The sequence below is a fragment of the Nycticebus coucang genome, chromosome 9, assembly GCF_027406575.1.
Source record: "Nycticebus coucang isolate mNycCou1 chromosome 9, mNycCou1.pri, whole genome shotgun sequence".
In the NCBI taxonomy this organism is placed as follows: Eukaryota; Metazoa; Chordata; class Mammalia; order Primates; family Lorisidae; genus Nycticebus; species Nycticebus coucang.
The window spans coordinates 96134460-96160531 of NC_069788.1; the positions used below are offsets into that span (position 1 = coordinate 96134460).

General features: G+C 41.8%; 1 protein-coding gene across 2 annotated transcripts in view; it reads left to right on the forward strand.

Moving 5' to 3' along the window:
* The window catches only part of KCNK10 (potassium two pore domain channel subfamily K member 10), a 153599-nt gene that overhangs the window by 78629 nt on the left and 48898 nt on the right, over positions 1-26072 (forward strand). For both annotated transcript variants that reach the window (XM_053603475.1, XM_053603474.1), the window contains exon 3: positions 11250-11367. In XM_053603475.1, coding sequence (XP_053459450.1) covers positions 11250-11367 — 118 coding nt within the window. The remainder of the gene's footprint in view (positions 1-11249; positions 11368-26072) is intronic.

A 26072-nucleotide genomic window follows, 5' to 3' on the forward strand; every position in this document is an offset into this window, starting at 1 on the left:
TAGCTAGCTGGTGGCAAAAGTAGGACTGGAATCTAGCTAGATCAGTTCAATTCCAGGGCCTACAGTCTCCAAATCACATTATCCCCTTGGCTTTACACAACGGGGTTAGAGAGTATATCTCTGGATCAAGACAAATTCCTCCTAAGGGAGAGTCCTCTCAAAGGGATAATGAGAAAGCCCCTCTGTGAGAGTGTTGTCTTCTGACACAAAACCCCCACTTCCACCCGTCTCTGTATTTGTAACTTTCCCGATATACAGACTGTCTCCATGACCAGGCCAGGGTGCGGGACCATTAGCTTCTGTCTTACTGACTCATTTTGTTGGCTGTGCTCACCGGGCCTGACTCCCCTGTGCTTTGGTTGGGGAGGATTTGATCTAAGATACGGGCAGCTGAGTGTGAGGTCTGGGAACCATGCTGTGGTCCTGGGTGTGGACCTTTGATATTGTCATGGCAACCAAAGATTCGACCCTTCACATACAGAGAGACCGTGAACTGCCAAACCATTCTCTCCAGACACAGGAGATTTTGGGTAATTTGTGTGAAATTTCCTAAGGCTAGGGCATTGCCTTTATGGCAAATCACTCACTTGCTTATTCACCTTCCTCGCTAATTCATTCATTCATTCGTTCATTCATTCAACAAATTTACTGAATGCCCAGTGTGCAAGGTGCAGTGGGGGGAATAAAGCAGAAAATACAGACATGGTCCCTGCCCTCTGGAGCTTATAGCTAGGATGACCAAACATCCCAGTTTTCATGGTTCTGGAGTAATTGTTAATAGTAATCTTTTCTCCTCAAAAGTGTCTTGGTTTGAAAGATAAAATACATGGTGACCTACTTCTAAGAAGTGGTGGAGACAAACCTTATGCAAACAACCACACAAGTAAGTGTAAATAAAGCCTGGATGAAAGCTGCGGTTGGGGTGGGGAATGAGAGTGGTGGGACACTGGGCCAGGAGAACTGATTCAGGAGGAGCAGGCTTCTGAGCAGAGGAGTCTAGGCCAAGGCCCTGGACAGTGGGAAGCAACGGAATGTCTGAAGACTTGAGAGAAGAGAGCAAATGTGTCCAGAAAATATTTAGCAAAAGGAATGTTGCAGGCAGTTTTGGCTGGAGACAAGCAGGGATCTAACTGTGCAGGGGCTGATTATGTTTTATATTTAAATTTTTACTTACTCATTTATTTATTTATTTATTTTTGAGATAGGGTTTCATTCTGTCACCCTAGCTAGTGTGCAGTGGCATCATCACAGCTCACTGCAACCTCCAACTCCTGGGCTCAGCGTCCCCAGTAGCCGGGACTACAGGTGCCTGCTGCTACGCCTGGCTAATTTTTTCTATTTTTTGTAGAGACAGGATCTTGCTATTGCTCAGGGTGGTCTTGAACTCCCAGCCTCATGTGATCCTTCCACCTTGGCCTTGCAAAGTGCAGTTATCACAGGCCTGAGCTACTACTGTGCCTGCCTAATGGGGGCTGATATGGGATTTGACCCTAAGAGCACTGGGAAGCTACAGTTAGGTTTTAAGCAGCAGGGTGGCATGATTTGGTCAATCTGTGTATATTGACATTTGGGTCCCTCATATAAACCCAAACAATTTTTTGAAAATTATTTTTATTATTATTATTGTTATTTTTTAAAATTGAGATAGAGTCTCACCTTGTCACCCTCAGTAGAGTGCTGCTGGGACTACAGGTGCCCACCACAACGCCTGGCAATTTTTTTTGTTTAGCAGACCCAGGCTGGGTTTGAATCCACCACCCCTGGAGCACGTGGCTGGTGTCCTAACCACTGGGCTACAGGCACCCAGCCTAAACGCAAACAGTTTTAACATTTATGGAGTGACGACTGTAGCGCTCTGCTCAGTGTTCTGCTTTAGATTTGTGATCTGATTTATCCTCAGTGGTGTCAAAACTCAACTCTAGGGAAGGCTCTTCATGTTGGGGCACACCTGCTCGGCCCCCTGGCATCAAGCACTCACATTTGCCACTACGCTTATTAGGCTTTATTGAGTGACTGTTACTTTACTCATCTGTCCCCTTCCCAGGGCTATGAGCGCTTTGAAGTTGAGTCTGTGTCTTTTATCAACATATCCCTCACGGCTGGCATGGTGGTTAGCCAAGAGAAAATGCTTAAGATTTGAGGAAGGAAGGAATAGTGCTTTTTGTATCTGTTCTGAAGACTAAGAGCCCTTCATGTAGTACTTTCACAGAAGTGGAGCAGAAAATTCTTTTGTTTCTATGTAATACAAGTCTTTTTTTTTGTGGTTGGGTTGTCAGTGGTTCTTCTCCGAACTCATTTTTTGTCTTCTTTATGCTTGAGCAAATTCCCTTGGTATCTGTAGCCATCAAAGCTCTCCATTTTTAAGGAACATAAGGATTTTTAGGAAAGCAGCTTGTTGTAATGCATGGCACACGAGATCTTCATGGAAATCCTTGCTGTGATGTCAGAGTGCAGGACTAGTCTAGTCTTTTCTTTCCCTGCCCTGGGCCATATCCTATTAGCCTTTTTTTTTTAAGACAGAGGACAGGGTCTCATTATGTCACCCTCGGTAGAGTGCTGTGGCATCACAGCTCACAGTTCACAGCAACCTCCAACTTTTGGGCTTAAGCGATTCTCTTGCCTCAGCCTCCCAAGTAGCTGGGACTACAGGCACCCACCACAACGCCCGGCAAGCTTTTGGTTATAGTTGCCATTGTCGTTTTGGCAGGCCCAGGCTAGGTTCAAACCCTCCAGCTCTGGTGTATGTGCTGGCGCCCTAGCTGCTGAGCTACAGGTGCTGAGCCCCTATTAGCCTTTAGTCTAGAAAGTTTAGGTAGCAGCCCAGGCAGCCGGTGACCTCTGGTGAGTGCAGGTTTGAATTCTTTATACCCAAAGGCACAGATCTGAGGAGTTGAAGTGACTCCTCTAGGCTGTTGCCTTAACTTCAGAGGAGCTGCCCTTTCACCAGTGAAGTGATCAGGCAGAAGATTGTTCAACCTGTGCAAGATGAGGCCTGCAGCTCCTGGCCTGTCTCTACAGGCCACTACTTCATTATTATTTTTGTTTTAATCCCTGGGTTTATTGATTCCATTCATTATTTGATGAAGAAGAAAGACCTAAAGCTTTTAAGCTAGAAATTTAAGAGCTAATGGAAATGGGCATGCCGGTGGAAAATAAATTTGCAAATGAGAATTCAATAGTCCACCCAAAAACCTCCCATAAAAGCAAAATCCAAACCCAGAAATGAAGGCTATGTGTCTGCATTTCTATACAATGGAATCTTGCTGGTGGAGGTTGACTTAGCTATGTGAGGGCTTAACCTTTTGTTCTTTTAAAAATGGGGGCAAGAAATACGAATTCTGACTTTTCCGTACTGGCCATTTTGGGTAGAAGAAGGTGATGTAACAGAGGAGTTTTAGAAAGATGTTTACAAGCTGGGCAGGGAGCTACTTGTAGAAGACAGGCGAAGGCTAGAATTGAAAGAGAGGATTTTAACCAGCCTCAGCTATGCCACTTACTAACTACTATAATTGTGGGCAAGTTAATTCTGTTTTCCATTGTCTCATTTATAAAATGGGGACAGTAGTGGGATCTATGATTACAGGGTTTTGTGGGGACTGAATGAGATAAGAAGGCAGAGTCTGGCCCATGGCAAATGCTGGCAACTATGATTATTTTTATGAATGTTCTAGAACTTTCCTTGAAGTCTCTAAGATTGCTCTTACTGCCTTGTCTGCCCCCTTGTCAAACTGTACTCATCAGCGATATGCTAGTAGTAGTTGCCAGCTCGTTCTCTAGGGGGACACAGGGATTAATATTGAGCACTCAAGAGCAATAAGGACGCCAAGGTAAATATCCCTGACTAAGAGAAACCAGCAGAAGCAGCTGTTGTCATGATGTTGTTAATCATCTATTAAATTCCAAGCTTTCTCCAAGTCAGTGACAATGGAAGGAATAGTAATCTGTCATTCAGGTCACACTGGAATGAGTCAGAACTCCTGTAGCTACTTTTGTAGCCTAGCACATTTTTTTTAATAGAAATTGGATAGACATCTTTAGTAGGAATAATCTCAAGTGCAGAGATAGCAGGGCATATATCAAACATTCTCCGCAGGCTCTGGGTGATTTATCAACATCACTTGGCAAATTTGTTATTCAGCCTTATAGGTTGAGTCTAGTTGGTTAGTCTGAAAGTTTATTGATCATATCAAAGTACACACATATATTCCTGCTTCCTCAGTAGACTTGATGCTTTCCTTGTGGTTTAAAAATATCTCTTACTGGCTTGGCGCCCGTAGCTCAGTGAGTGGGGCACGGGCTACATGCACCAAGGCTGGCGGGTTCAAATCAAGCCCAGGCTTGGTAAACAACAATGACAACTGCAACAAAAAATAGCTGCACATTGTGGCAGGCACCTGTAGTCCTAGCTACTTGGGAGGCTGAGACAAGAGAATCACTTAAGCCCAAGAGTTTGAGGATGCTGTGAGCTGTGATGCCACGGAACTCTACCGAGGGTGACATAGTGACACTCTGTCTCAAAAAAATTAGAAAAGAAAAATAACCTCTTATTTCATCCTTACATATAGTCAGAAAGAGAGAGAGAGAGAGAAGATTTAGACATCCTACTTGACAACATTTAGATAGATTAGTCATTAGCCTATACCCAAGGTGCTAATAACTTGAGTTTCAGAACATTGCTGCTGCAAAGGATTAACTTGCGGCGGCAAGGACAGCTAGCTTCTCTGAGACCATAGACTGTGTGCATGTGCAGGCTAGCTCATCCCAGGTGTAAGAAAACTCTAACTCTCAGATTCTCTGCTCACCTGTCCCCTCTGCAGGTGGCCTCCACTTTAGATTTATAACCAGGCTGTAAAGTTCTGATGAAAGCCTGGCTCCACCAAGGGCCTGAGGAAAGGCTAATATTTGCACATAACTGGATACTTAGGGCAGCAGGAAAACAAACACCATTATGAGATTCACCTCGGCACTGAAGGCGCCTCTCTCTGCCTTTTTATGGTCTGACCTGCTTTTTGTGGGAGACCCTAGGCGGTGTGGCAGTGAGGATGGCCGCTCGCTTGTGGCAGGTTCATTCAGGGCAGCACAGGCCTGACTGCCACATCCACTGTCTGCGGGGTGGGAGGTCTTCACGTGTGCACCAGCTCCCTATCTCTCTGCTTGCCCTCTCATAGACAGTTGAGGTGTCCCGGCCCCCGGTGTGAGCCAGTCTGCCCTCCTCAGAGGCAGGAGGCTGAGCATCTGAGATGGAGAAGAAAAAGAACTCAGAGGGGAGAGAAGCTGCCTTTCCAGTGTTCAGGGCGGTGACCTTCCTGTTACCCATTCTAATAGCATCACTTGCTGGCTATACCGTGCACTTGTGGACATGGCATCTCACTATTCTCCATCGCCTGTGTCTCTTGAGCATGGTAACAATGACCATATTGTAAGGTCTTCATGAGGGCTGAGTTAAATCTATGTGCTAGGAAGTGACCCAAAAGGATTCCTGTTACTAATATTACTAGGTAAGAAATAACAAGGCATGGTGCTTGAAGTCTTAAGTACAATTTTAAACAACTGTACAAGAAAGGCATTAGTCCCTCATTTCTTTATTTTATTTTATTTTATTTTTTGAGACAGAGTCTCATGTAGTTACCCTGGGTTTGGGTACTGTGGCGTTATAGCTCACAGCAACCTCAAACTCTTGGGCTCAAGTGATCCTCCTGTCTCAGCCTCACAAGTAGCTGGAACTGCAGGTGCCTGCCACACACCTAGCTATTTTTAGAGATGAGGTCTCGCTTTTGCTCTGGCTGGTTTTGAAATCCTCAGTTCAAGTAATCCACCCACCTCAGCCTCCCAGAGTGCTAGGATTACAAGGGTGAGCCACCAGGCCTGGCCCAGTCCCTCATTTTATAGATGAAGAAACTGAGGCTCAGAGAAGCTGAGTAACTTGTACAGGCTGAACATTGCAGCTTTATCCAATAACTTTCTCTGTTGCAAGAGTAATAAGGAGGTGTTTACACTCTCTGTCTCTCTGTGTTGAAGCAAAGACGTCCTTGAATGGGCCACAGAAGTACCTTGCTGGGTGTGGCTCCCTGATACCCTCCCACAGTTGTTTGAAACAGTAGGATATAGCTGTGCCCTTGGATGTAAACTTGCCCTTCCCCCAGCCATAGCATATTCACTTCTGTGGCTATGAAATATTTATATATGAAACACTTATGAAGCCGGAGAAAGAAGAAAGCAATTGTGGTAAACAAATTAAATATCGTCTTTCCACTTCAAACCTGAGGCTCTTCCGCCACCAACGTGTGAGCATGTGGAGAGATGTTGCTGCCCTGCTGCGGGGGTTTGGAATCATTAGAGACATTTTTGAGTGGTAATGAATGTGGTCTGCCAATTGCCTTTCTCACAAGGGTTGTGGTTTTCCTTCTGTCCATTAATGGCTGGAAAATCTCACTTTTAATACACTTATGAAGCCACGTTTCACAATCACGCCCTCAACCTGCTGAAACCCTGGCTGAAGATGTAATTCATAAATCGGATGATTGACCGTGCCCTTAGGGAGTAAGAATGTTATGGTCAGACACAGAGCCGTTGTTGCACACTTTCCTTTTGTCCCAGGGGTATAATCTGTTAGTAAAATAGGGTTACAGCTCTACAGGGATCTTGGTGTAATTGTTAACAGAGCCCTAGATTGCACAATAAATCAAATGGTCACTTAGCTGTTAGTGTCCCTGTATATGCCACTGATCAGTTGTGTTCTTTAGCCGGTCTGAGGCACGCAGGGTGACTACTGCTCCACCTTTCTTTGTCTTTCTTTTTGGTGCCACATAAGGAAACAGAAACAGATGATCTCACCAAGTGCATAGATCACAGGAGAAAAGCCACAGGCAGTTAGTGGTCCCCTGTGGGCCGTCATTCATGCACATGTAGCACTGACACTTACGAGGGCATCTCACACTGTCTGGAGCAGTGATTCATGGCCTGGAGGGGGGCGTGGCGGGTGTTCTGTGATGGAAAGGGTTCCCTCCCCCACACCTCCCTTCACAGCGGCTATAGACCCGCCTCACCTTGTCGGAGGTCGCACTGTCTCTCTTGGTCCTCATGCACCATATAAGGGTGGGAGGAGGAGGGAGAGAGGGATACAGATTCTTTTTGATCTTACCTTCTTTCAAGTCAGTTCCCTACCTTTTTTTTTTTTTTTTTTTTTTAAATAAATAAATGATTCCAGTTTTCTTTGTTGGGTTACTTTGGGGTTTGTCTGATTTTACAAAAAACTAAAATGTTTTCCTCTTCCACCTCTGGGAAGATTATACGTCTAAATTTATTGTTTCAGTTTGTTCATTCTTTTATTGATGGCTCAAGCATTTGCTCCTGAGTCATTTATTGAGTAGCTGGGTTGGTGCTGGAAATTCCAATTTAGAGGCTAACAAGGAAATTCAAGATGGGGGGGGGGATTAAAATTTAACACAATGCCCTCTTTATCTATAGTATTTTATTATTTATCTCTCTAACTATTTATTATCTATCTATGTTTTTGTAGTAAGACTTCTCTGAACTTGATAATGTTTGAACTTGTAAGTGAACAAATAATGCTCTGTGTGTCTGAGGTTGTGGCTTAAAATGACGCTGCTTGAACCTCTACCCTGTAACATCTTTTGAGCTAAACTGTACACTGCTAAGTTGTGCCATTTCATTATCTATCTACGTCTATCTCAGTCATTCCTAATGGGCTGCTTGTATTTACTTGGGCAGCTTCAATGCAGAGGAAAAACTTAAAAGCAAATGCACTTAATTTTAAAATGTTTTGAGTTCAAACAATTTAGATCATTAAAAAAAATGCTTCAGTAAACGAATAGGAATTAGAACTATGAACTCATTTAGAATTATTATTATTGAGTTAAAAATGATGTTACTAACTTAAGTGATCATAGTTGTAACCCGAGTTTGCTGATTCATTTTAATTCTTTTTTTTTTTTGGTCAGAGTTTTTCTGACCCATAAGGTCTACATAGAAACAAACCTCAATCTCAGCATTACCAAGAGAGTTTGGTCACTTGTTGGAGAGCTTATTTTTCTCCTTCTCACTTCTAGTTCTAGGCATAGCTCTCCTCAAATTAGTTCAGACCATCAAGGGTGGTCCCACTGTGCCTTAACAAGCCTTATAAGTAATTCCCACACAACTGCTTCCGCAAGGCATTTGGGTATGTTGTCTGTTTCACTGAAGACTTGCTGGGGGGGTATGCAGAGGGAGGAACTGACATCACAGATAAAAAGCAGTCGAAACTGGCTATTAGATGGAGCTGCTCTTCAAAGCCCTGGGCATTGCTGTTCCTGAACTTGCACTGCCCATCATCTGTTAGTTGACAATCCTCTCTCTTTTTCTTCTTTCAGGCCCTTGTCTTTCTTTTCTTTGCTCCTTCCCTCTTAGTATATAAAAATCAACCATTTTCCATTTTAATTAATTTATTTTTAAATTTTATTTTGAATCAGAGCGGTTAACTTCTTACCAGCTCCAACAGCCAAAATAAAATTTGTTGTCTCTCCACGTATCTTCAAAGAAGTAATATATTTAGAAACTATCCCTTGTAAGGTTCCTTCTGCACAAGTTCTTGGACCATGGCTGTCCTCTTCCCTCATCTTTCTGCAGGTGAGGACTGGGGTAGGGGACATAGAGTGTGTTGTGGTTACCATATGTAGAGAAAAGGCAAAACCATCTGCTTTGGGTTAGACAGGGATTGAGTCCTAGCCCTCCACGTCATGGCTGTGTGACCCAGGGCAGGTCACTTAACTTTCCTGAGCCTGTTTCCTCATCTCTAACCTGAAGATGATGCTACTTTCTTGCAAGTCATGGAATGGATAGAATGGAATAACACACAAGTTGTGGATAGTTAAGTGCATATTTACAGGGCTATAAAATGGAATAACATTTCTAACGCACCTGGTGAAATGCAGACACTTAACAAATGTTAGTTTCCTTTTCCTTTCAACTGATAAACACTTTCCTTGAGGATTACATATGTAAACATTAAATATTTATAACTTGCATAATTCAAGGAAAAGGAAACTTGAAAAGAAATCATACTTCAGATTTTTCGATGAAACAAATAATCAGCCCCGTTTATCTCTTGTGACAATCTGTATTTTCGTGTGCAGTTCTGAGCAGGGTGAGACTTGAGGGAACCTAAATTCTTTCTGTGGCTTCACAGGAGTTGTAAATATTATGTATTTGTGACGTGATTTGGGGCAGCCTAAGTAACTGAGGCCTATAATCATCCCAGAGGTATTATTTCCAGGTGGGCCCATCAGAACTGAATAGATAATAAAGATATGAACACTGGTGAATGAAGGCTTATGACTCAAACAGCTCAGCAAAAATGGGTATTTTACTAGCCGAAAGGACTCGCCATCTGTCTTTCCTGTAAAGCCGAGCAGAACATAGCCCTAGATGAGTATGTGACCTATGTCAATTAGGCCAATTTAAACTACTGACAAAGCCAGTCTGTTCACATCCCGTGCAGCCAGATTTTAAATTCTGGGGGGCCATAGATGGTTAGGAATGGTGGCTGGCTAGAGCTGTGGATAATATTTCATGTTCTCTTAGAGGCAGGAAAGAATAGATTAAGAACATAAAAGGTGGCTTTTTTCCCCCTATTGTCCAGTCAATTTATCTATGGGTCTGCCAAAACAGCCCACAGCCTGTTTTTGTACAAGCCCTGAGCTAAAAATGATTTTTGCATATTTAAAGGGTTATAAAAAAGGAATGAAAAAATAATCGACAGAGACCATATGTTGCTCACCAGGCTGAAGAATTTACTATCTGGCCCTCTATGGAAAAAGTTGCAGATCTCTGGCCTAGAGGGTTTGAAATATTACAGATTAATGAAAGAGGCAAAATGTAATGACAATTGACTTTTTAAGTTGTAATTCTGACTTGTGATAATCAGTATATGCCTGTTTTAATGCAGCTTAATGGGCATTATTTAGGATAAATATAATTACATTTTAATATTTGGTTCTTTCTTTCTCTATACCTATATACTTATTGTTGTCCTATAAGTAGCTCTACACCTGTCACCTCCTCTCTGAAGCCCCCACCTGTCGCTGTCTCACCAGCTTACAGCTGAACAGCTTGCCTTTGAGATGCTGGGACAGCTATTCTTACCTTGTCCCCTTGCCCGAAAGAAAATGGCAGGGGCCAGTGCAGGAAGAGCTGCGGAGGAGTTTCTGACCTTATTCTGCTCACGATGAAGCTAGGGACAAATTTTTAGCAGTATATTTAATTGCAAAATTATAAGCACAGAGAAGGGGGCGGTCGTGGGGCTGTAATGCACACAGGGAGTCTGCGGGAAGAAGCAGGGCCTGGGTTAGATACTGATGGATAGGCGTAGTTTGCAGAAGGGCATAAACACAGGTACAGAGGTGTAAGGGACCATCTCATGGAAGGACCTGCCCAGATGGGAGACTGTTATAGCAGCTGAGATACAAATGGGTCATCATTGTGGCCAGTATTGGGAATTTTAAGGTATATGGAATCCCAAATCCAGTAGTCATCGAGGAATCATTAAAGCTTATTTTTAAAGAGAGAGGGGTGTGTGTGTGTGAGAGAGAGAGAGGTGAGGCTAGGGGAATGAATTGACAATCATGAAATTGGCTACTATTTGTTAAAACTGAATGGGGTGCCTGGCATCGGCCTAAGGGCATTTGGACCATCTCATTTAATTCTCACAATGATTGTAGGAAAAGGTATTATCCCCATTTTGCAAATGAGGAAAGCAGGCTTAGAGTGGTTCAAAAAACTTGCCCAAATTTCTGGCATTAATAACAAGCACAGCCAGGATGGCCTGAGCTGGGAGCCCACACTCTTAATCCTGTGCTGCTGAAACAAGCTCCATGTAAAATATCCTTGCAAGACAGAAAAGAGTGAAAAAGCAATTGAATTCTTACCTTCCGGAAATGAGCAGTTTGAGGGAATGTTCTTCTACACATCTTTTTATGTACATGCACAGCAATATATATGTGTCCTGTATAATCTGGGCCTTCAAACTTTATATAAGTGGCATCATGTTCTATATCCTAGTTCCCTCCTACTTAAAACTAATTTTCATCAGTGCGTGCACAGAATTCCACTTTATGATTGTATCCTGATCTGCTTAACCATTTCTCTCTAGATCATTGCAGGTTCGTAAGCAGGAGAATAATTCACTGGAATCTTTTTTTTTTTTTAGTAAAAACTTTTTAACTGAGTCTCATGTTTTCCCCCTTTCCTTGCAGCATGCCCTTGATGCTGACAATGCGGGAGTCAGTCCAATAGGAAACTCTTCCAACAACAGCAGTCACTGGGACCTTGGCAGTGCCTTTTTCTTTGCTGGAACCGTCATCACCACCATAGGTACCCATTTCTTTGCTGCTACCTTTTCCTCTGCAGGTCATCCTGAGTAATGGTGCATGATCAGTGTTTTGCCCTCACAGAATGCACCATAGTTTGAGGCCCAGAAGAGCTTTCTGAAAAATAGTTGTGGTGGCTTTCAGTAAAAGGCAAAGCAGAAGGAAATATCCCCTTTTTTCCAGAATGAAAGGCTAGAGAGCATGAAAAGTTTAGTGTAGTAACTAACATACTGGTAAGTTGAACTCAGGTTGCTTATTTGAGCTCAATTTCTTTCTTTATTTTTATTTTTTGTAATTGTTTGGGATTCATTGATTCAAAGAATCAATTGAAAGAATCATTGATTCTTGAATCAATTCATTCAAAGAATTAGGTTACACTGATGGTATTTGTGAGGTAAAGTCCCTCTTATAATTGTGTCCTGCCCCCGAGAGGTGTGCCATACACTGTGACCCCCATCCCCCTCCCTCCTCCCCTCTCCCTGCTCCCTCATTCCCCTATCACTCATCTTGAATTAGATCATCTACTGCCTTCATATTAGAATTGAGTACATTGGATTCTTGCTTCTCCATTCTTGTGATGCTTTCCTAAGAATGTGTTCCAACTCAATCCAGGTTAATGCAAAAGATGTAAAGTCTTCATCTTTTTTAATGGCTGAATAGTATTCCCAGGTATACATATATCACAGCTTGTTAATCCATTCCTGGGTTGGTGGGAATTTAGGTTGTTTCCACCTTTGGCACCTTTGCCACCAATTGCTCTTTGGCAATTGTAAGAGCTCAGTTTCCTTTTAAAGATTGTAGTTCTTATTGAAGTTGTACAGGAAAGAACCAAAATGGCTCTACAAAGTTTGGTATGAAAAACAGCAGCAGCCTCTGCCTCCTTCCCTTTTCTTTTCACCTTCCTCAAGACAGCCAGTTCCATCTCTCTTGACAGATTCTTTGGATATTCATCCCCATGTCTTTAAATGTCACTTATGGAGGTGTCATTTGGGGGAATTGTTTCCTGACTTCCCATCGTGGAAGATAAGGAGTTAATTCTTTCTTCCTCCCTGCCCCACTGCAGAAAGGACCCCTCTTGGTCTTTCTGTCTTCCCAGTATAGTTTAATTAGATAAAAGTTGAACGTTTGCTTTATTTTGACAAGGTAAATGCTCTTTGCAACTGGTGATATGGGGTGAACTTTGATTACTTCTTTTCTGCACTATTATTTGTCCTGTTTTATATGTGTGCCTTTGTTTATGATACCTGGGGAGTTTTGTATATTAGTCTTAGGGGTTGACTTTATAATTGTAATAGCTTGAATGCTCTGTTCTCTAACCAGTATGTTTAGATCTCTGTTATGGTGATGACATCTCTTCTCCTTCTCCACCGTACAATTTTAGTCAACCCCATCTTTTGAATGTTTACTTTTAAATGATTAAAGATGCTTTGTTCTTCTCTTACGTGATCTGTCAGCTTTAAATAGATCGTGGCTCTCAGCTATTACATGTAATGCACTCAGTGAACTTAGCATCTCATACTCACCATATCATTCTGTATACAGGCCTACCTAGTTTTATTGCATTTTATTGCTCTTGCAGATACTGAATTTTCCTTTTATATACTGAAGGTCTGTAGCAGCCGTGCACTGACAAAGTCTATTGGTATAATTTTTTTCCAAAAGTACGTGCTCACTTTGTGTCTTTCTGTCACATTTTGGCAATTCTTTCAATATTTCAAACTTTTTCATTATTATTATAGCTGTTATGTGATCTGTGATCAGTGATCGCAGATATTACAATTGTTATTGTTTGGGGGCACAATAAATGCCCATAGATCAAGGTGTGATTTCAACTCTCCAGTCTTATTTAAGAAATACATGTTGCAAGGCTGTGGTTGCCATGATGACTCCTCTGATGGGTCTGGGAATTTTCTAGAAAGGATTTAGCATTCTAGATGCCATTAAAAACATTGATGGGAGAGGCCAAAATATCAGTATAAATAATAAATTTGGAAGAAGTTAATTTCAAATCTCAGGGATGACTCTGAGGGGTTAGGACTTCAGTGGAGGAAGAAAGTGGAGTATGGTAGAAATAGCAAGAGAAGTAGAATTAGAAGCAGAATGAGAAGTGGAGAAGGTGGAGCAAGATGGCGGCTGAGTAACAGCTTCTGTGAACTGGGAATGGTGAGTCTGGGGAAATAAGATTCCAGGTATCTCTGGCTGGTGGGATCTGCCTATAATCATCCCTTTGAGGATACAGGGAGTCAGCAAGGGACTTCTGGATGCCAAGAGAAGGACAAAAACAGTGGAAAACTGGCAAGTGGTTGCGTGTGTTCCATCGACCTAATCCTGCCAGCAGCAGTAAGTACAAGCAGCAGTGAGACTGGAATCCGGAAAGGCCTTACCTGTGAACTGTTTCAGTGTTTTTGGACTTGGCACTCAGTTGAACTGCCTTGGGGAGAGCTTAAGCAGGACTGTGGAGAACTTTGGGCATTGTCTAGGGCCCCAGACTGAGCTGCTGAGCCAGACGGAGCTAATAGTGTTCAGCTGTGGGCCGCAGGGAGCCATTGTGAGAGAACTGCCCTGGCAAGCTCCACCCTCAGGGTCGCAGAGCAAGGATTGGGCGGGAGCTAGTAACCTAGTGACTGAGCAACCTAAAGGCAGGGACTGAGCTGCCTTACACCCTTAACCCTCAGGGGCAGAGTGAGGCCAGTTTTGGCACACTGGAGCCTTGGGCTGTTGCCCTGGGTAGAGTGGCTTGGCATCAAAGCTCATAGCAACCTCAAACTCCTGGGCATGGTGCCACCCGGACCTCCATAAGAGCTACACTGTGAGCCCCGACCTGCGACCCGCACCCGCCGGGGCTCCACATGCCCTGAACAGGAACTGCGAGAGCCACGCAACCCTGCGTCCTCCCTCTTGTACCCTCCCTGCCTCCACACTGGCCCACTCGTCTGGCCAGGGACTCTGGTAGCTGCGTGCCTTCTGGAGCCCTCCCTGCCTCTGCACAGAGACTGCTGGAGCCTTAGGCTCTCTGTGCCAAAGTCACTGGGCACCAAACACTCCCAGAACCATGTGCACCACCTCCCGCCCTGTTGTTGGATCCGGGTGTGTCACACTCTGGAGCTGCTTCCACAACCAGAACTCTCTGGCTGGGGCAGCCCCAGAGGAACTACAAGGGGTCAATCCCTACAAAGATTTAGCAACAATAGAGTGATCCTGCTGGGGTCTAATCTTGGAGAGACACCTCCCCAACTCTGAGGACGGCCAGAGGCAATAGTGAAAAACAATCATGAGGTGAAATCAAGAGAAAAACTCTGGCAATATGAATAGTCAGAGTAGATCAACTCCCCCAAGGATCAATGGGGCAGACACAGCACAAGATCCAATGCACAAACAAATAGCTGAAATGTCAGAAATCGAATTCAGAATCTGGATAGCAAATAAAATCGAATTAGAATTCGAATCAGTAACCCAAAAGATATCTCAAGAACTCAACGAATTCAAAGACCAAATGACTGAATTTTGACACATTGAGACAAGAAGTTGCAGCCCTCAAAGATCTGAGAAACACAGTAGAATCCCTCAGTAACAGAATGGAACAAGCAGAAGAAAGGATTTCTGACACTGAAGACAAAGCTTTTGAATGCTCCCAAACTCTCAAAAAGGAAGAGAACTGGAGGGCAAAAACAGATAACTCCCTCAGAGAGCTCTGGGATGATTAGAAGAAAACCATATTCATCTTATAGGGATCCCTGAAAGCGATTAAGTGGTTTCACAAGGCACGGAGTCTCTTCTCCATGAGTTTATGAAGGAGAACTTTCCAGACATGAGAAATTCTGAAATTCAGATAACAGACAGTTTCAGAACTCCAGCATGACACAACCCAAATAAGACATCCCCCAGACACATCATAATCAATTTCACTAAAGTTGATATGAAGAAGAAAATTCTGAAAGCAGACAGACGAAAGAAAACCATCACCTACAAGGGCAAGAATATTAGAATAACTGCAAATCTCTGTGCTGAAAACTTTCAAGCTAGAAGAGGATAGTCATCAACTTTTAATCTCCTAAAACAAAATAACTTTCAACCCAGGATCCTGTATCCAGCTAAACTGAGTTTCATTTATGACGGAGAAATTAATTACTTCAATGACATTCACATGTTGAAGAAATTTGCCATAACTAAACCAGCTCTCCATGATATTCTCCAACCTATCCTCCATAAAGACCAGCGTAATCCTCCACCACAAAAGTAAACCCACCCAGAAAATTTGGATCAAATTCCAACTTCTACAGTCACAAAATTTTAAAAATGTCCACCAGACTCTTAAAAGGCTTATCAATATTCTCAATTAATGTGAATGGTTTAAATTGTCTTCTAAAGAGGCACAGGTTGGCTGACTGGATACAAAAACTCAAGCCAGATATCTGCTGCATACAAGAATCTCATCTTACATTAAAAGATAAATATAGACTCAAGGTGAAGGGATGGTCATCTATACTCCAGGCAAATAGAAAGCAGAAAAAAGCAGGCGTTGCAATCCTATTCGCAGATGCAATGGGCTGTAAAACAACCGAAATAAGAAAGGGTAAAGATCGACACCACATTTGTTAAAGGCAATACTCAATATGATGAGATTTCAATTGTTGATATTTATTCACCCAACCAGAATGCAACTCAATTTATAAGAGAAACTCTAACAGACATGAGCAACTTGATTTCCTCTAGTTCCATAGTAATTGGAGATTTTAACACCCCTTTAGCATTGCTGAATAGATCCTCCAAAAAGAAGCTAAGCAAAGAAATCTTATATTTAAACTTAACCATTCAACATCTGGACTTAACAGACATGTACAGAACATTTCATCCCAACAAATCTGAATATACATTCTTTTCATCAGCCCACGGGAACATACTCCAAAATTGACCACATCCTGGGTAAGAAATCTAACCTCAGCAAATTTTAAAAAATAGAAATTATTCCTTGCATCTTCTCAGACCATCATGTAATAAAAGTTGAATTGAATAACAACAGGAATCTGCATACCCATACAAGAATATGGAAGCAAAATAACCTTATGCTGAAGGATAGATGGGTTATAGACGAGATTAGGAAGGAAATCACCAAATTTTTGGAACAAAACAACAATGAAGACACAAATTATCAGAAGCTCTGTGATACTGCAAAGGCAGTCCTAAGAGGGAAATTTATAGCACTGCAAGCCTTCCTCAAGAAAATGGAAAGAGAGGAAGTTAATAACTTAATGGGACATCTCAAGCAACTGGAGAAGGAAGAAAGCTCCAACCCCAAATGCAGCAGAAGAAAAGAAATAACCAAAATCAGAGCAGAATTAAATGAAATTGAAAACAAAAGAATTATACAATAGATCGATAAATCCAAAATTTGGTTTTTTGAAAAGATCAATAAAATAGATAAACCTTTTGTCAACCTGACCAGGAAAAAAAAGAGTAAAATCTCTAATTTCATCAATCAGAAATGATAATGAAGAAATAACAACAGACCCCTCATAAATTAAAAAAATCCTTAACGAACACTACAAGAAACTCTACTCTCAGAAATATAAAAATCTGAAAGAAATGGACCAATACCTGGAGTACGCCACCTACCAGACTTAGCCAGAATGAAGTGGAAAGGTTGAACAGGCCTATATCAAGTTCCGACATAGCACCAACTATAGAAAATCTCCCTAAAAAGCAAAGCCCAGGACCAGATGGCTTTACGTCAGAATTCTACCAAACCTTTAAAGAAGAGCTAGTACCTATATTACTAAACCTCTTCCAAAATATAGAAAAAGAAGGAATATTACCCAACACATTCTACGAAGCAAACATCACCTTGATCCCCTAACCAGGGAAAGACCCAACAAGAAAAGAAAATTATAGACCAATATCACTAATGAATATTGATGCTAAAATACTCAATAAGATCCTAACAAACAGAATCCAACACCACATCAAAAAAATTATGCACCACGACCAAGTGGGATTTATACCAAGGTCTCAAGGCTGGTTCAATATACGTAAATCTATAAATGTAATTCAGCATATAAACAAACTAAAAAATAAGGACCATATGATTCTTTCCATTGACACAGAAAAAGCTTTTGATAATATCCAGCATCCCTTCATGATCAGAACACTTAAGAAAATTGGTATAGAAGGGATATTTCTTAAACTCATAGAGGCCATCTACAGCAAACCCACAGCCAATATTGTATTGAATGGAGTTAAATTGAAATCATTTCCACTTCGATCAGGAACCAGGCAAGGTTGCCCATTGTCTCCATTGCTCTTTAATATTGTAATGGAAGTTTTAGCCATTGCAATTGGGTAAGGAAAGGCGATCAAGGGTATCCACATAGGGTCAGAAGAGATCAAACTTTCACTTTTCGCAGATGATATGATAGTATATCTGGAAAACAATAGGGATTCTACTCCAAAACTTTTGGAAGTGATCAAGGAATACAGCAATGTCTCAGGCTGTAAAATCAACACCCATAAATCTGTAGTCTTTATATATACCAACAATAGCCAAGCCGAAAAAAAGGTCAAGGACTCTATTCCTTTCACAGTAGTGCCAAAGAAGATGAAATATTTGGCAGTATACCTAACAAAGGACGTGAAAGTTCTCTACAAAGAGAACTATGAAACTTTAAGAAAAGAAATAGCTGAAGATGTTAACAAATGGAAAAACATACCATGCTCATGACTGGGAAGAATCAACATTGTTAAAATGTCTATACTACCCAAAGCAATATGTAATTTTAATGCAATTCCTATTAAAGCTCCATTTTCACATTTTAAAGATCTTGAAAAAAATAATACTTTGTTTTATATGGAATCAGAAAAAAACCTCGAATAGCCAAAACATTACTCAGCAATAAAAACACAGCAGGAGGAATCATGCTACCAGACCTGAGACTGAACTATAAATGGATAGTGATCAAAACAGCATGGTATTGGCACAAAAACAGAGAAGTAGATGTCTGGAACAGAACAGAGAACCAAGAGATGAATCCAGTTACTTACCTTTATTTGATCTTTGACAAGCCAATTAAAAACATTCAGTGGGGGAAAGATTCCCCATTTAACAAATGGTGCTGGGTGAACTGGCTGGCAACCGTAGAAGATTGGACCCACACCTTTCATCATTAACTAAGATAGACTCTCACTGGATAAAAGATTTAAACTTAAGACATGACACTATAAAAATACTTGAAGAAAGTGCAGGGAAAACTCTTGAAGGAATTGGCCTGGGTGAATATTTTATGAGGAGGACTCCCCAGGTAATTGAAGCAGTTTCAAAAATACATTACTGGGACCTGATCAAACTAAAAACCTTCTGCACAGCCAAGAACATAGTAAGTAAAGCAAGCAGACAGCCCTCAGAATGGGAGAAAATATTTGCAGGTTATACCTCTGATAAAGGTCTAATAACCAGAATCCACGGAGAACTCAAACATATTAGCAAGAAAAGAACAAGTGATCCCATCTCAGGGTGGGCAAAGGACTTGAAGAGAAACTTCTCTAAAGAAGACAGATGCACGATCTACAGACATATGAAAAAAAGCTCATCATCCTTAATCATCAGAGAAATGCAAATCAAATCTACTTTGAGATATCACCTAACCCAAGAGTAGCCCATATAACAAAATCCCAAATCCAGAGATGTTGGCATGGATGTGGAGAAAAGGGCACACTTCTATACTGCTGGTGGGAATGCACACTAATACATTCCTTCTGGAAGGATGTTTGGAGAATACTTAGAGACCTAAAAATAGACCTGCCATTCGATTCTACAATTACTTTACTAGGTTTATACTCAAAAGACCAAAAATCACAACATAACAAAGACATTTCTGTACCAGAATGTTTATTGCAGCCCAATTCATAATTGCTAAGTCATGGAAGAAGCCCAAGTGCCCATTGACCCACGAATGGACTAGCAAATTGTGGTACATGTATACCATGGAATATTATGCAGCCTTAAAGAAAGATAGAGACTTTACCTCTTTCATTTTTACATGGATGGAGCTGGAACATATTCTTCTTAGCAAAGTATCTCAGGAATGGAAGAAAAAGTATCCAATGTACTCATCCCTACTATGAAGCTGAATTATAGCTTTCACATGAAGGCTATAACCCAACTATAGCAGAAGACTATGAGGAAAGGGCCAAGGAAGGGCAAGGGATGGGGGAGGTTAGGGTGGAGGGAGGGCCACACCCACGGTGCATCTTAGAATGGGTACAGGCGAAACTTACTAAAGGCAGAATACAAATGTCTACATACAATAACTAAGAAAATGCCATGAAGGCCATGTTGAACAGTTTGATGAGAATATTTCAGATTGTATATGAAACCCGCACATTGTACCCCTTGATTGCACTAATGTACACAGCTATGATTTAACAATGAAAAAGAAAGAAAGAAAGAAAAAAAAACTGAGAAGTGGAGCCCGTAGGTGTGACTGAACTGCTACATCTCAAGATAAAATTCGAACAGATGAGTTTCTTCTTAGGCTTGAGCAAAGAAAGTGGTTTCGTGGGGTAGAATCTACTCCTGGTAAAGATGCTGTCAACATTGTTGAAATGACAACAAAGACTTGAATATTATCAAAATTAGTTGAGAAAGCAGCAGCAGGATTTGAGAGGATTGACTCCAATTTTGAAAGAAGTCCTACTGTGGGTAAAATGGAATTAAACAGCATGGCATGCCACAGAGAAACTTTTAGTGAAAGGAGGATTCACAGCAATCTTTCTTGTTATCTTATTTTAAGAAATTGCCACAACCACCGCAGCCTTCGGCAACCACCACTCTGATTAGTCAGCAGCCATCCACATCAAGGCAAGACCAGCAAAAAGATTACAACCTGCTGAAAGCTGAAATGATCATTAGCATTTTTTAGCAAAAAAGCATTTTTTAATCAAGATACACTTTTTGGATATAATGCTATTGTGTTGCGTGACCGGAGACAGTGGGAAAAAAGCAAGCTATTTTAAACTCATACTGAGTTCACGTTGTGTACTTGATGTAGGATATGTTTATTTATAAATATAATCCTACACTATTGTACACTTAACAGAGTGTAGTTTAGTGTAAACATAACTTTTATATGCACTGGGAAATCACTGTACAGTCCTGCCTCTTCTATTTTCTGAATTTCTGATCAAGTTCAGGGTGACTTCTGTTGTTCACACCTTCTTCCCCCAACTAAATTCCACACTTAGTGCAAACACAGATAATCTCTTTTAAAGCTCAAAGTGAGACCCTCCCCTTTAACCTTGAATATTTGCTGGCACTTTCTGAGATTTGCCACTTATTGGCCCTACCATTATTCTCTGGGCTTCTTCTCTTTATTTCCCCCCATGCAGTTTCTGTTCAAATTGCAGCTTCTTTTGGTAGTTCTTACACATATGCTGGAATCTATAGATTATATTCCATTTACAGATCTGCTGACAATGAGTTTGAGTGAAGTATTGCAATATTGAAGTATCACTGCAATAAACATTCTCACTCAGAAGCATGCAAGACACAGCAGTCACCTGTGCACAGCAAGATGGACTGCCATTGAGAGGCTCCTCCATCCCCCACCCCCTTAGAGGATTCCTTCCTTAAAACCTGTTTATACTCTCTGGGAGGAACTCCCTGCCCTCCTGCTCTGTGAGGCCCAGCCATGTCTTCTGAGAGGTTCTTTGATGCATAGCTTTGACAACCAATTTCCTGTTGGCACAAGTCTCAGAGGCTAAGGGCTATTTCAGGTGCATCAGTTTTTATTTTTATTTTCTTTTGGGGGGGCTTAGCCTTCAGGGCCTGTGTTATTTCTGAGTTGGCAAAATCAAGAACATTATGTGCGGGTGGTGCCTGTAGCTCAGTGGGTGGGGTGCCAGCCACATATACTGAGACTGGTGGGTTCAAACCCAGCCTGGGCCTGCTATCCAACAATGACAACTGCAACAAAAAATAGCTGGGAATTGTGGTGGGCATCTGTAGTCCCAGCGACTTGGGAGGCTGAGGCAAGAAAATTGCTTAAGCCCAAGAGTTGGAAGTTGCTGTGAGCTGTGATGTCACAGCACTCTACTGAGGGCACCATAGTGAGACTCTGTCTCCAAAAATAAATAAATAAATAAAAAAGAGTTATGTGCAAGGAAATCATTTGGTATAAAAGAGAATTGTTATTCTTATTTAGAAAGCCTTTTAACCTAATGATATGACATGCTAGTTTTGCACTTGTGAATCTGAAAATGTATTAATGTCAGCTGCTATAGGTATTTAAGATGTCCATTACACTAATGGGTCTGGGATTCAGAAACCTTTTCTGCCACTGCAGGCCAGGGTAGGTCAGCTTAGTCCACAGACTCACAGTACCATTTGGTATAAGGTCAGAAAGTGTTTATAAACCTCAACAGCACCTGAGGACGTTACTGTGGTATATCAGAGAAGACCAATATCAGGTAAAATTGTGTTCAACAGTCTGGTTATTAAGCTGGAGAAAAGAGTTATGCATGTTAGGAAAACTTAGTGTAAAACAATTAAAATGGAGCAAGTCTGGGCCACTTCAAAAGTACATTTTGGAAATTCTTTCCAGTACCCAGTATTGGATCCATAGATATATTAGTGTTGAATAAAGAAGACAGAAAAAGGAAAACCCTAATTCTTATTTTATGTCATAATTTATGGACTATCTGATGCATTAAAAAACAATTACATTGCAATGCACACAAAGGGTTTGTGTTGTGTCACCTGGTTAGGAAACCAGGGACTTGGATTATAGAACAGTTATGTTCATTGACTTGCATAACATTATGTGATTGAGGAATGGGTAGCCCCATTTGCCCAATGAAGAGCATTTATATGTAATATTTTCTGCTCTTCTTTGTGCGCTGACATTGGAATTGATGATTTTGTGCAAATGACTTTTAGTCCTTGGTTTCTTCTATTTGGTCTCCATTTACTTATTCACCCCTGTTCTGATAACCATATACCCAACTGTCCCCTTCCCCACTCTTGCCCCGTAGGCCTCAGGGGAAGAATCACTTTTTCTAGACTAAGAAGTCTGGTGTCTGGCCACAGTCATTAGTTCAAAGTTGGACATATGATCTATATTAGGTGCTTTTGCTTGAGCTTTTCATACTGGAAGTAAATCTGGAAAGAGACAGCCTCAGGCACTGCCAGTCTTTTTCTTCCCTGGATGGGTTTCTCTGCCTAGTATTCATCTAGCAACAAAAAGGCAGAGGAAGAAAAGGGAAGTGATAAATAGGGTCTTGCCCACATCCTTTGAGCTCTAGATGGAGATACCCATGAAATGTTAAAAAATAAATGTTAAATCTCCTTCTATTTACCCGGGTCAATGCATTTTCTTTTGTTGCTTAAGTCACTCTTTGGGTTTTCTATTACCTGCTATTGAGAAAAAAAATCCTAATACACATGGGTCAGAGGTTATGGAGGGCCAATAAATATCTTTTGCCCTCCACTGCCTGGGCCTGACCCTGCTGGCCACTGATGCAGGCAGAATGGGGACCCAAGACCCCATTCTTGACAAGGGAAAACAGAAAAGGGGGAAAATAAAATAATAAGCTGAGCAACGCAGAACAAAGAAAAGTCAGCTAGTTTACCTCTAAGCCAGCTGCTGCTAAATTTCTTATCTGAACAGTTTTCTGGAAGCTTGGCCTGTACGGGATACAGCTTGCAATCACCCCTGCTAGGTCTGTGAACACTCTGAAGGAATAATGGCTGCTGAAGATACTGTGTGCAAGGCCTGACAAGAAACATTAAGTAGACTGTCCCCTGCCCACTCAGCAGCCAAAGCAAAAATCCATTGTGGAGGTTTGTATTTGGCTAGGGCAGCAATCAAGAGAACAGCTTGAGCCCTGAAATACGGGTAGGAGGGCTTAGATCCCTTATCACAGAGGAAGACACCTCTGGGGTGGTGATGAGTGGAAAATTCCTCTTTCCTACCAATTTTTTTTTTTTTTCTTGAGACAGAGTCTCACTATGTTGCCCTTGGTAGAGTGCTATGGCATCACAGCTCACAGCAACCTCCAACTCTTGGGCTTAAGAAATTCTCTTGCCTTAGTCTCCCAAGTAGCTGGGACTACAGGTGCCCACCACAATGCTCGGCTATTTTTTTGTTGCCGTGGTTTAGCTGGCCCCGGCCAGTTTTGAACCAGCCACCCTCGGTGTATGTGGCTGGTGCCATAACCACTGTGCTACGGGTGCCACGTCATTTTGTACCAATTCTTTTTTTTTTTTTTTTTTGGCAGTTTTTTTTGGCCGGGGCTGGACTTGAACCCACCAACTCCGGCATATGGGGCCAGCGCTCTACTCCTTTGAGCCACAGGCACCGCCCCCTACCAATTCTTCAGAAGAGACTGATGCAGTGGCATTTTACTCCACAGTGAGCTAGTGGGGATTAACACCCCCCTAGGAATCTGTGTGTGTGACCATAAATAGAAGGCTGCCCACACAAAAGGCTCAGGTTCTGGATTTCTTAAGGCTGCTCAGAGCCTTAAAGTTAATGATTATAGAAACAATAGGAGATGATATTCTTGCTCAGAGAAACTGCTGATGTCCTTGTTCCCTTCCTCAGCTTACCCTCTGGGCTAATGAGCAAATAGCCCTCAATAAAAGCTGAGTAGAACAAACACTTGGGGCCACTCACAGGAACCTCACAAACGGGTGGTGGTCTCCTGTGCTCCCACCTATGAAAAGTCTATTCTGCATATATTGTCTATTTGTCTCTCATTGTTTCTAACTTTATACTTCTCCAGTCTATTGCTGCCAGATCCACAGGTCTTAACGGACCCGGGGGTTCCCAGGGCAGAACCCTGGCACACTGCAGCTGCCATCGACCACCATCTTTGGGGTATGGCTCTTGATTGAAAATCTTAGGAAGAGCCATCCTACTGGATGAGATGCTAGGTTTATATGCCCATGTCCTGGTGGTCTGGGAGGCTGTTTCTTCTACAGTGAGAGGGAGGATACTGTGTCACACCAGTAATGCACAGAATGGGAACCTCCCTCCAAATCAGAAGGAAGGTAGATGCTAAAGAGGGAAGTGCTACAAGACAAGGATGCAAACAAAAACAAATAAAAAGAAAACCTAACTGGGAAAAAAGTCCACTTCAGTATCATGGTGCAGTGTTAGCACTAGATATTAGGTCCTATGCAATTTAGACAAAGCTATTTTTCTCTCTTGCTCTCTCTTTATCTTAATAGAAAACTAAGTTGAACACCATTTAATTGGCTAAATTTTAGCTCAAGAGCAGAAGGTCTTTATAAAGTTATATAGTTAGAAAATTCCAAAGAAAACCTTAGTACAATGTAAGAATAATGAGGTACAGAAATAATTGTTTTTCCAATTATTTGGTGGGGCACTCATTCATTGAGTGCCGTAGCAAGTCTTATAAGAAAATCTGGAGTCCAGTAATTCATCCAGCTCTTTCCAAGAAGTTTTCCACTGTTTAGAAGTCAGGAAAGTGGAGCTGCTAGAGCAGTGGTTCTTGACTTTCCTAATGCTGCGGTCCTTTAATACAGTTCCTGGGGGTTGTGACCCACAGGTTGAGAACCGTTGTGGTAGAGCCTAGGAGCTTTGTTTTCATTCATTATGAGATACACAAATAGTAGCCTGTTTGCTTGCATTCCTAAAATTTACAACATAATATTGTAAATGTTTCCTCCTATGTAACTAAAATCCTTTGAAAACGTAATCTTTGATGGTTTCCATTGGATCCTCTATCCACACTATAATCACATGCCCTTGGAGGCTTACCCTGTTTCTACTTTGAACGGTGTGGTCTACATCTCTGCTTGTTTCTTCGGAAAGATTCCCAAGGGATTGCTTTGTCCCAGAACATGGACCTTTTAAGGGCTCACCAAATCTCTTTCCAGAAAGACTCTCATGAGAAGCCTGAGGTTAGGTACTTTTCAGACACACACAAAATGTGTTTGTCATTTAGAATGTGTATACAGAAGATCTTAGAAAGAATACATCTTTCTTGAATAGCAACAATGCTTCTTAGCATCAGAGATGCTTTTATCTGAGGATATCAAAGCACTTCTTTTTACAAAAGCCTTTTGTTCTGAGATGCACAGAAAGATTTACACACACAACAAAGGGCACTTCGCCAGACCAGTAGCCACCACTGGGCTGTGCTGAGCACACTTTGTCCCTTTCTCAGTAACTAATTCTGATGTGAGAACGTCTCATCCGTCTTTGATCGTTGACTCTGCTGGTGGGTTCCTGGCAACCAGCTTTCCTAAGCTGGTGGAATGATGCTCCCTGTTGTCTGCAGATGCTTTTCCGCAAACATCATTCACAGAAGAGCAAGTGATCATGTTCTTACCAACACCTGTGAAATGTAATTAGACTTTAGTCCTTGGGGCAGTTTTCGGATGGAGTCACCTGTCTCTATACACATCAGAGAGCGCCCCTGGTCAGGTCCCAGGTGGCAGTCCATGGCTGTGTTACTTTTTTGGAAGCCTCAATGAAGGGTCTACCTGCCAAGGTTTCAAGATGGCTGTTTGGACTTACCCAGCCCTCGGATAGGATGTTCAACCCAGGGCTTTGGACCAATTAACTGGGTTCTTACCAGGTACTCTATATATGTTATTTCATTTAATGCTGCATAATCACATGAGGTAGGTACTGTTCTTAGCCTTGTTTCATTTACGAGAGACATTAAGGAACTTGACCAATATTTCAC